Genomic DNA, 10854 nt, shown 5'->3' with positions numbered 1-10854 from the left:
AAAATATTATGAAGCAAAAATAGTTTTTATTTTTTTAGTTTTTAATTACTCAATGTCAACATTTATTCCCAAAATATCATAAATTCTAGATAGATAGAATGGATTTTTTCAAAATTACAAACATAAATCAAATACACATATAATATTCCCGATGAGTTATTTCTATTTCTCATTTTGGGATATTTTGTTTTAGCAAACCTACTTAAAATAAATATAAGAATGATTTGACATTCCTGCACTCTTACAAAGACACATTAGGATATGGAATCCTCAAGGTGTCTTTGATTCGCTCTTAAGGTTACATTTTTTTGTGAGATTTAATAAAATAAAACACTTCTCGCGTTTCTGCCATTTAAAAATTTACGAGAGAATCAAAATATATTAAATGCCTAATAATCGAAAGCCGGTTTACAAATACATAACGAGTAATGAGAAATTACTTTTTAAACACATTTTGTATTTATTTACTATAGAAGGCACTGATCGTAATCAAACAGATAACGAACTCCCTGTTTTATCTACCGATTCCTTAAGAGGAATATAACTACAGTCAAGTTTAGTTACTCAATGTTTTCTCACTTATAAAAAAACAGTCCAAACTTAAATAAAATATGAAAAATAATAATTTGTTGTATTAATAAAAATTGTTTTTACTGTTTTAAAGGTGATAGATGAAACGAAAGGATCTTTAGTGTCAAATTATAATTAAAATAAATTAAATATCAGTGAATGAGGAGAGTGTTGTTAGTATGAATTAATTTCAATAGATGTCTCTACTGTAGCCAAATTTGACCCTGAGATAAGAAAAGTTGTCAGTCAAAATTATTAATATCGCTATGATTGCGTTTTTCTATCAGACCGGTATTTGTTTTTCTGGTGGTTTTCATTTTAACGCTGCGCTCATTTTAATTATGGTTGTGTCGTCTAGTGTGATCTTGTTTCTTAACAATAAAAGTTTTTTAGGGCATCTCTATAATTAGATATTTTTCTGTGAAAACGCCGGGTGTTCGCAATGTTTATATATTGTTTAATATAGTTTTAACTGTGGAAACTTAATTCTCTCAAAATGAGGGTCGTGGGATTAATAAGTGGCGGAAAAGACAGTTGTTATAATATGATGCAGTGTGTAGCAGCTGGTCACACTATTGTTGCTTTGGCTAACATTCAACCCAGTGGCAGAGGTATTTTGGTCCACCTTGCTTTTTTTCTTCATATACATATCTACGTATTATTATACTTATAATGTGCTTATTATTATTATACAATACAAAATAAATTATGCGTACAAAATCGTAGCACATTGATTTACATAACATTATTTACTTGTCAAATAATGACATGCTTATTAGTATAATCTGTCAAAATATATATATTTTTTAAATATATAAATAAACATCACATTTAAAGGGAAAATCGATTACTCTGTTATTTGAATGAAATTTTGAGTCTTATGCACGATTTTGTGTACTTTTAATGAATGATTAGCAATAAAAATGTATAATTCTTATCATGGAAAGGGTTTTGTTAGCAGATGTGCGCCTATATGGTATACCCTTGAAAAATATATAATTATAAATATAGTTTGGATTATTTTTATGGTTTTTTGTTTCGTATTATGCATTAAAAATGTACCTTCAATTTGAATTTTTATTGAACTTAAACTACTCTTTTTGAAATTTATTCTAAAATCTTTTCTTAGGAAAATTCCATTTTCAAATTTAAAGAAAAAAAAATAGGAATATAAATACTACCTATGTCCAAGATTTTAAACCAATGCAAGAGCCACAATACGAGTGTTATATTTTCAAATAAAGTGTATGGGAATATGGTAACAACACATGGAACTTATGTCAGGGTTTTTAAGACCATATTTCTATGAAAAAAATGCAAAATGAAAACTTATCAATGATGACAAAATAATTTCCCATACTGAATTCTTCCTGATTTGTCATAAGGTATTAAAATGGAATAGCAACCAGCATTTTATAAACCGCAGTGGTATTTATACTGTATATTTTTGGTGTGGATTTTTCATTGTTGGAATAGACAGCCTTTGCCAAAAAACACAACATTGTCCATCTTAAAAGAACTATATTTTATCACAACATTTTTGGGCGTGTCCAAAACCTTGTTCACAAATCTGGACCAAAAATGTTGGGAATAAAATACCCTATTATTTATTTATTTATTTATTGAACGGCTAATGCCTTTAACATAATACATATATACAGTATCTAATATAAAAATACACTAATAAGCACTCTAATAGAGAAACAAAAAGTCTTAAACATAAAATAATAATAAAATAACAAATAGTAAGCACTTGTAAATACACGTCTCCTTCACACACTATCAGCAAGAGAGAGTGAAACACAACGTTTAAATTTATCCATTATAACATGGAGAAGAAATGCTGAGAAAGTACAGACATCAAGGTGGATAGCAATATATTAAATAGATCTATACATCCAAAAGCATTGGCTAACATGTGAAGCCGCGGAATCGGAGAGAACATGGCATAGTTTGCATTATGTAAAAATACTGCAAATATAGATTTTTGCCTAGTACCTCTTCGACGCTCGCTAAGCTTTATTTGATTTAGGAGATCAAGGCTGTTCAAAAATTGTTAAGAATTTTATATAGTGACCAAATCAGTAATTATACAGAACTCCGGTTCTTAACTCATAAATATACTTGTCAAAATCTCATGACTTCTGCTATATTTGCAACAGGAATAACATACTCATTTGCTATCTTATTACAAATAATAATGCTAGAAGTACTTATTAAAACACAGTGCCTTTTATGTTAAAAATGTGGCTATGCATGAATTCGTTGTTTCTTTGCCAAATCAGGTGAGTTGATGCATTACTCAAATGGTTTGCTGTACCTTAGTAATCATTATTGGCAAAGACTAACAATTTGGGTTGTGAAGCGTTAATTAATCATTCTGGACCCGAGAAGCTATATGCCAAGCTAATCAAGGGGTGTACAGTTTACACCTGCGCTATTTACTCCTTCACAATAAAATTTCAGTAAAAACTTGATATAGGGTGTCCGGTGGGAGAATTAAGATGTTAAATTTTAATAAAAAATAAACTGCAAAGGATAAACATTTATTTCCATAATTATTACAAAAAAGAGAAGTGCGGATTTGTTTTCTTAAAAATTATTTCATCTTAATGTAGACCCTCACGTCAGACTCACTCTTGGAATCTGGCCTCAGTATTCCGTGCCACTCGCTAGAGAAGTGACGTCGGGATGCCGTTAACTTCACGAACGATATTTTTTTTAGTGTAGAGATTGTTGTGGGGTTTGTTTCATTCACTTAAGTTTTGAGTTACCCCCACAGTAAAAAGTAAAAAAGAAGTGAGATCTGGCAACCTGGGTAGACAGGGGATGTTACTACTCTAACATTGTCTCGCAGAAAATTTTAATTAAATTGGAATCATTGGGTTTAAGAGCTTTCACTATTTGAATCTAAAAAGCGTAAAATTTAGAGTCCTTCTTCAATATTTCGTGCACAGTAGTTTTTGGAAGCCCTAGGGTAGCCGCTCTCTTGCGCATGCGACGAGTTGTATGTTTTGATTTTTTCTGGACATCGTGCTGGGCCCCGGCCGTGGATCGTTTGCTTAGTAAAGTGTAAAATACCGACTCCGCGACCATCTCTGCGCTAAAAAAAAATATTGTTCGCAAAGTTAATGGCATCCCGACGCCACTTCTTTAGCAAGTGGCACAGAATACTGAGGCCAGATTCCAAGGGTGTGTCCAACGTGACAGACTACATTCAGACGAAATAATTAAAAAAAAAAAAAATCCGCACTTCTCTTCTTTAAAATAGTTACTGAAAAAAATGTTAAACCTTTCCAGTTTATTTTTTATTGAAATTTTAAATCCGAATTATGCCACCGGACACCTGATATAATGGACTAACTGAGGGTAGGGGATGTCCTTTAAAACCGAAAGTCTGCTATGTAAAAATTGGTTTAAAATAAATCAAATAATGCTTTTTTTTCAAATATGAACACTATTTAGATATAAATAAACATTACAAGACACAATCATAATTCTATTTACTGTCTTCAGACACTTGTCGTGAAGTGATGTTGCTGTTTGATATTGAAGCACTTGGTTAGCATGTTGAGCTACCGTGCTGGAGGTCTCGGGTTCGAAACCCGGGGGGGGATGAAATAAATATTAGTGATTTTGCGCTGTAATATTTATTTAATTATTACCTTCGACTGGACCCCGAAGCGCAGGAGTGATCACCCTGCCTTCATGAAAGTAACGATCAAGATAACACTGCGTCAATACGATGCAGTGTTATCTATAAGATAGGGTTAGAAGAAGAAGAATTATGTTATATTTTGAAATGCAAAACAAAAAGGTATATATTTTTACACTTTTTTTTAAATCTTGCCATGATTTTGAATCTCATTGTTTCAATTTTTTTCAGATGAGCTGGACAGTTATATGTACCAAACGGTGGGCCACCAGGGTATCAGCATTATTGCAGAGGCTATGGGGCTACCCCTTTATCGAGGGACAACCAAAGGCCACGCCCTCGAGAAGGGCAGGCTTTATCAGAAAACCGACAACGATGAGGTGGAAGACTTGTTTGAACTCTTACAACGTGTAAAAGTGAGTTTTATTATCACATTTTCCTTCCTCGATATGTTCATCCTGGATATTTCTAAATTGGTCTTCTTGTTATGCTGACTACCCGCACTAAATGATCGGATCACATCGGATGGACACAGGATTTATTTATTTTCTTTTTTGTTACTAAATAAATGAGAAATATTTGTGTTTTTATTGTTTACAAAAATACTTAAATTTCAAACAATTTCTGTAATGAAATTTACAGAAATTATAATTGTAATAATTCATGAAATAGGTATCAAATTGTGGTAGTGGGTTCGAACCGAGAAACTCTGACTCAAGAGTCCGCGACACTAACCATGGGACCACAACCCGACACTGTCTTTTATTACATTTGGTCTTTAATTACATGAAGGCAAGGTGGTTATTAGTCCAGCGTTTTTATACATATACCCACAGATTTTTTTAAACACAAAAAGTTCCGGAAGTCACTTCATGTCTAGATTTATACTAAAAAAATATTTTTTCAAATATTCATGACAATACCGTATTTTACATTTGTGACTCATTACATAAATCGCTCACTCCTTTCAAGAACGTCATAAATCAAAAATTGACAATTTTCAGTTGTGCATGTTTTCGGAATGCCCAGAAAATGTACTATATCCCAGAAAAAGAGGCATATTTTTAAGTTAATATTTACCCGCTACAGGGCAGAAAGTGTTGTTTTTGCATTTTGAAGAAAAGGTATTGTTAAATTATATTTTTTAAATATACTTAATATTTTTCAAATGGAGAAAAAACCTTCAGGTTTTACCTAAAAAAAAATCTGTTTTACAGTAAAAAGTCCAATAAGTGGCTTGATATTTATTTTTAATACATTGTTTTATATTTTTAAACTTTAAAAACGTTCTCCTGAAAAATCAAGTTTTTTTTTATTTATGACGTTCTTGAAAGCAGTGAGCGAAATATAGATTGTAATTACCTAAGCGCAAATATTGTTTCGTCTAATTAATTTTGAAAATTTATATTTTTTTTATTTATCCATGAAAAAAGGTGCCGGAATGCTAATCCACCGTGTTATTTGGAAAAATGCCCTGCATATACCTATCGTTCCACCTATATTGATAAATCGTTTTTCAATGTTTTTAGTTTTTCATCCCTCTTATTGCTAATTTTATATAAATAAAGTACTGCGCATCTCTTCTGTGCAAAATTTTGCTTGAATTTGTCTGATTTCAAAGACAGCTGAATAATTTTTGTAATCTATTTTCAAGTTCCTTGAGCCCTAGGGCTTTCTTCAGGCATGCTTGTTACAATTTTAAAATCTTGTTCGACTGGATTCCAGTAAGTGATAGTGCCGTATTCTAAAATGGCCCTCTGTATGTTACATACATAATTACTTTATTCAATTTACAATAAATTTTTAGACCGATATTTTCCATTCTAGAATGTAATTAGGGGCCGAATTCAACTTTAATGTGTCATCAATCGGTTGTCTTTGTCAATCTTAATAATGACTAATAATGTTTTTGTAATATTTTTCTAAACCTTATCCGCACCCAATGGTGCATAGGGCACTGCATCGAATAGAAGCAGTGTTATCTTGATCCTTTAATACACGAAGGAAAGGTGATCAGCCTTGCGCTTCAGGTACCAGTCCAGGGTGATGATATTGAAAAATCACTAATATTTATTTTGACCGTCTTGGGAATCGAACCCGGGGCCTCCAGCATGGTAGCCTAGCACGCGAACCACTACACTATGAAGTGATATACAAATAGGGAAATGTGCTTATATCAGAATGTCTAGGTATTTATGTTTCTTGTTATGATTTAGATGAGAGATTTTGCTATCTAATATTTTTATAAAAATAATGTTTTTTTTTATTTGATAAAAAAAAAATACTGCCAAGCGTCATCATTACAATGTTGCATGTTGTTGGTTTTTTTTTCTTCTTCCAAACAACCATGTCCTCATTTTCTGTATTTGTAATACAATTGTGTGGTTAAGAGGGACATACAAAAAGATTGTATGCAAAAATAACAATTGAATGCACAGGAAATATTTTTTGTATAACTTTGTGCGTACATCTGTATAATACATTATTATTACTATCCATTAAATTTTATAGATTCGCAGCTGTACCCGTCATTTATTTATTCAACAACTTTTATTTATTTGTGAAGATAATTACGGTTATCGCCGGAAATCCAGTTACAATTGGAAAATGGTATTTTCCTGGTATTTTCAATGTTCTTTATCTTATTATTTTATGTTTCAATATCTGTAACTTCCAGTATTTGCAATTGTACATTCTACAAGTGTTTTTTACAATTTTGTATAAACCGACAAATATTTCCAATGGACCAATTCTCAAATTTCATATGATGCATGTACCTCTATCTTTAACATGATTCCATTAGAATTGTCTTCCAATCGAATCTACATGTTATACAGCTTAATAAAATTGTTAAATTAAAATTATTGTGGACTTATTTAATTGGCTTTTATCACTGTCAATCTATCTATTTTTATATTTTTTATGTACAAGCTGTATATAGCTGTATGTTCCCAAACAAATAAAAAAAAACTTTAAAAAAATCTTCTTCTTCTTCTGATTGGTGTAGGCCTTGTGGCCTGTTTTTTAAAGGGATTAGCCTCCTGCGATGTTGATTCCCAGCTGTCAATCCAACTCTTTGGTGGTCTGCCCGGGAATCTACCTTGAGGTTGGCCGTGCAGTGCAATGTGGGGGAGTCTGGATGGTTCCATTTTCCTCACACGCACATACCAACGCTACTTCGTTGCCTTCCCCACCTGACGACATCTTGGATCTCGCATATTTCCCTTATTCTGGTGTTTCTTATTCTGTCTCGTAGACTCTTGCCAGATATCGCTCACTCGTTTCAAGAATGTCATAAATCAAAAATCGTCAATTTTCAGTTGTGCATGTTTTCGGAATGCCCAGAAAATGTACTATATCCCAGCAAAAGAGGCATATTTTTAACTTAATATTTACCCGCTACAGGGCAGAAAATGTTGCTTTTGCATTTTGAAGAAAAGGTATTGTTTAATTATTTTTTTTTAATAAACTAAATATTTTTCAAATGGAGAAAAAACTTTCAGGTTTTACCTAAGAAGATCTGTTGATATTTATTTTTAATACATTGTGTTATATTTTTAAACTTTAAAAACGTTCTCCTGAAAAATCTAGTTTTTCGATTTATGACGTTCTTGAAAGGAGTGAGCGATATGTTTCTTAGAGTCTAAAAAAAACTGAAATCTGAAATTTACCCCATTCATGAAGAACTTTTTTGATAGGCTAAATATAGATATATTTTTTTTATTGTTTGACCATTGAGAGGAAGCCCGAGAAAAAAATTGCAAAAGAGAGGAACGGCAGACAGTATTAACACTCCACAATATATCTTTACTGTAAAACCACATGATGTGTATCAAAGATCAAACTATTGAGATATGCCTCATGGGTTGACGAAAACAATTTATTTAATCAAGTGTTGTATTTGAGGTCATGCTATCATTTGGCACTTATCATTTTAATAATTCCTATAGCCCACCTATAAAAAATATACTACTTAATCTTACTATTTTGTTTTGATGGTTGCGTCTGCGTAAACATTACCCAATTTGTTTTTTAAGATTAAAAGTTTACGGTTTGATAACAAATTTTATGAATGCTATTTATGTTTCAGAATGAAATTCATATCGAAGGTGTCGCCGTTGGCGCCATTCTTTCGGACTATCAGCGTGTCAGAGTGGAAAATATGTAAGACCTCGTTTTATTAATGGACTTTTTTTTTGTTTGATATAAATATTATGACATACTTAATCATTAGTAGTTTTGAAACAATTTGAATTTAAAATATAGCAACTCGATATTTAAAATATTTACCTATACCAGGGGCTCCCAATCTTTTTCAGCCTGCGGCGCACTTACAAGTTTAGTATTTTGTCTTACGGCGCCCCTATTTCCTTTCTATGGCGCACAAGGGCGCCGCAGCGCACATTTTGAGAACCCCGGAACTACACAGTAGATACTGCCTTTGTTCGCCTCCGTAGTGTAGTAATTATTACATTTGACTACCATGCTGGAGGTCGCAGTTTGATACCCAGGGGATTAAAATAAATATCAATTTTACTTTGATATTTTTTAATATAACAATTGAATAAATATCATTTATTTAATAAAGCTCCTCATACGGCATATGAGGAGGTGAAGAGAGCTTCCGAAAATAGACGAGAATGGCGAAGGAGATGTCATCTGTTGCTGCAGATCAATCCGCAGGATTGAGACTAGATGGAGAGAATAAAGCATATGACAGATCACCTTGCCTTCATATAATAAATTATCAAATTATAATAATATTTCATAAATTTGATGCAGTACTCTATGCACCACTAGATACTCTATTTATCAATTTCTCTATAATCAGAATGTTTAGAAAATTCCAAAGATGCGTGTTTTTTTTAATGCCCAAAATGCACTAATCACAAAATGTAAAAACTCTATTGTGAAAACAGTGTTAACTGTGTTCTGTATAGGATTTATAGGAGCCGGTTATTTATACGGGCTAACTACCACCCTTTGAGACTAAAAAATCCGTGGATTGTTTCTGGCCACTTTAATGTGTCCTAAAATTGGACTGAAGTTGTTTTGTGGAAGTATAGATAGGATAATTTGTTTAAATTGAATTTTTCCCACTATTTGACCTGGTAATTTGATAGTCTACTTCAGAGGTGAGGAATCTTTTTATTTCTAAAGGGAGGAATCTTTTTATTCCTGATTGAACATTCCACATTTATAAAAAAATTCAACTCAGTCCATCGACTACTTTTCGAATTTTCCAGATACAGAAGTTGAATTTTTATATATGACAATATTTTCAGTTTAAAAAAAAATGTTATAGGTCAGAAGGCTGTATCAGAGTAGTCAAGAGGCCGGAGGTTCCCCAACCTTGATCTACTGTATTTAAATTGTCTTCAGATGTTAATGCTAACACCTGTGACAGAGATATACGGTAGACATGTATTGCTATCATTATATCAAGAAAAAAAATAAATTTCATCTAGTGATTCCAATTTTAATGACGTTTTTAATAACAAATTAATAGGTTTATTTAATATTTTGAAAACTGCATCTAATGTGTGGGAAATTTTCACATATCGTTCACTCCTTTCAAGAACGTCATAAATCAAAAAACTTTATTTTTCAGGAGAACGTTTTTAAAGTTTAAAAATATAATACAATGTATTAAAAATAAATATCAAGCCACTTATTAAACTTTTTACAGTGTAACAGATTTTTTTAGGTAAAACCTGAAGGTTTTTTCTCCATTTCAAAAATGTTTAATATATTAAAAAAATAATTAAACAATACGTTTTCTTTAAAATGCAAAAACAACACTTTCTGTCTTGTAGTGAGTAAATATTAAGTTAAAAATACGCCTCTTTTGCTGGGATATAGTACATTTTCTGGGCATTCCGAAAATATGCACAATAGAAATTTAAGATTTTTCATTTATGACATTCTTGAAAGGATTGAGCTATATTTTCTTCATTATTAAATAAACTAATAAATAAATTACAAGACAATTATCACTTTTTTATTGAAATGTTTAAAGAGACGATGTAGATATAAAAGATTAAACTGTCTGCATTTTGGTTGGCGTGAATATGAACAAATAGTAACGTCACCAGTTGTGACATCATCACTACTTCAAATTCCCAAGTCTCCTTGATAACAACTGCATATATGTTTGGGTAATGCTCGCGGAGAGGACACAAGCAAACGACATTGCAAATGTATCACAAGGTTATGCACAACTGTTGGTGTCGCCAAATCAGTAATAGGCTGTTCAAAAAGGAAATTTTCAAATTATTAGTGTGTCGAATTTTTCTCGGTTGACGGATTTTCGAAGTAAATAAATACCAGTTGAATTATCGGAAACAGTGGCTTTAAAATAGTTTTTCCAAGTGCTCCTTCGAGAAAGAGGCCTAGCTTGCTTATCCCTTCATTAAATAGTTTTTCCACATTTATTAACACATTTTTATCGGGTGGTTTTTTCATCAACCCCGACCTCAATTAGTAAAATAATTAGGGTTGTATACTAATCACAAGTAACCGCAAACCCGATTCCGATCTGTACAATGTTTTTTTGGCATCTTGCATTTTGCCAAAAGTAAGCAAATAGAACGCTTATAAATATCTCCCCTTATTAGTATACTAATTAA

General features: G+C 31.9%; 1 protein-coding gene across 1 annotated transcript in view; it reads left to right on the top strand.

Annotated features, from left to right (window-relative positions):
* The first annotated feature begins 811 nt into the window (after positions 1 to 811).
* LOC148311147 (uncharacterized) overlaps positions 812 to 10854 on the top strand; it is a 30098-nt gene continuing 20055 nt past the window's right edge. Inside the window, exons 1-3 of the mRNA XM_088257124.1 lie at positions 812 to 1181; positions 4457 to 4641; positions 8316 to 8389. Of these exons, the coding sequence (XP_088113250.1) occupies positions 1067 to 1181; positions 4457 to 4641; positions 8316 to 8389 (374 nt within the window). The 5' untranslated portion in view covers positions 812 to 1066. The remainder of the gene's footprint in view (positions 1182 to 4456; positions 4642 to 8315; positions 8390 to 10854) is intronic.

The sequence above is a fragment of the Brachycentrus maculatus genome, unplaced genomic scaffold (assembly GCF_059751285.1).
Source record: "Brachycentrus maculatus isolate JH-2025_06_01 unplaced genomic scaffold, ASM5975128v1 h1tg000071l, whole genome shotgun sequence".
Lineage (NCBI taxonomy): Eukaryota > Metazoa > Arthropoda > Insecta > Trichoptera > Brachycentridae > Brachycentrus > Brachycentrus maculatus.
Note: the sequence above shows the minus strand (reverse complement) of the source record. Positions and strands in the feature narration are given on the sequence as shown.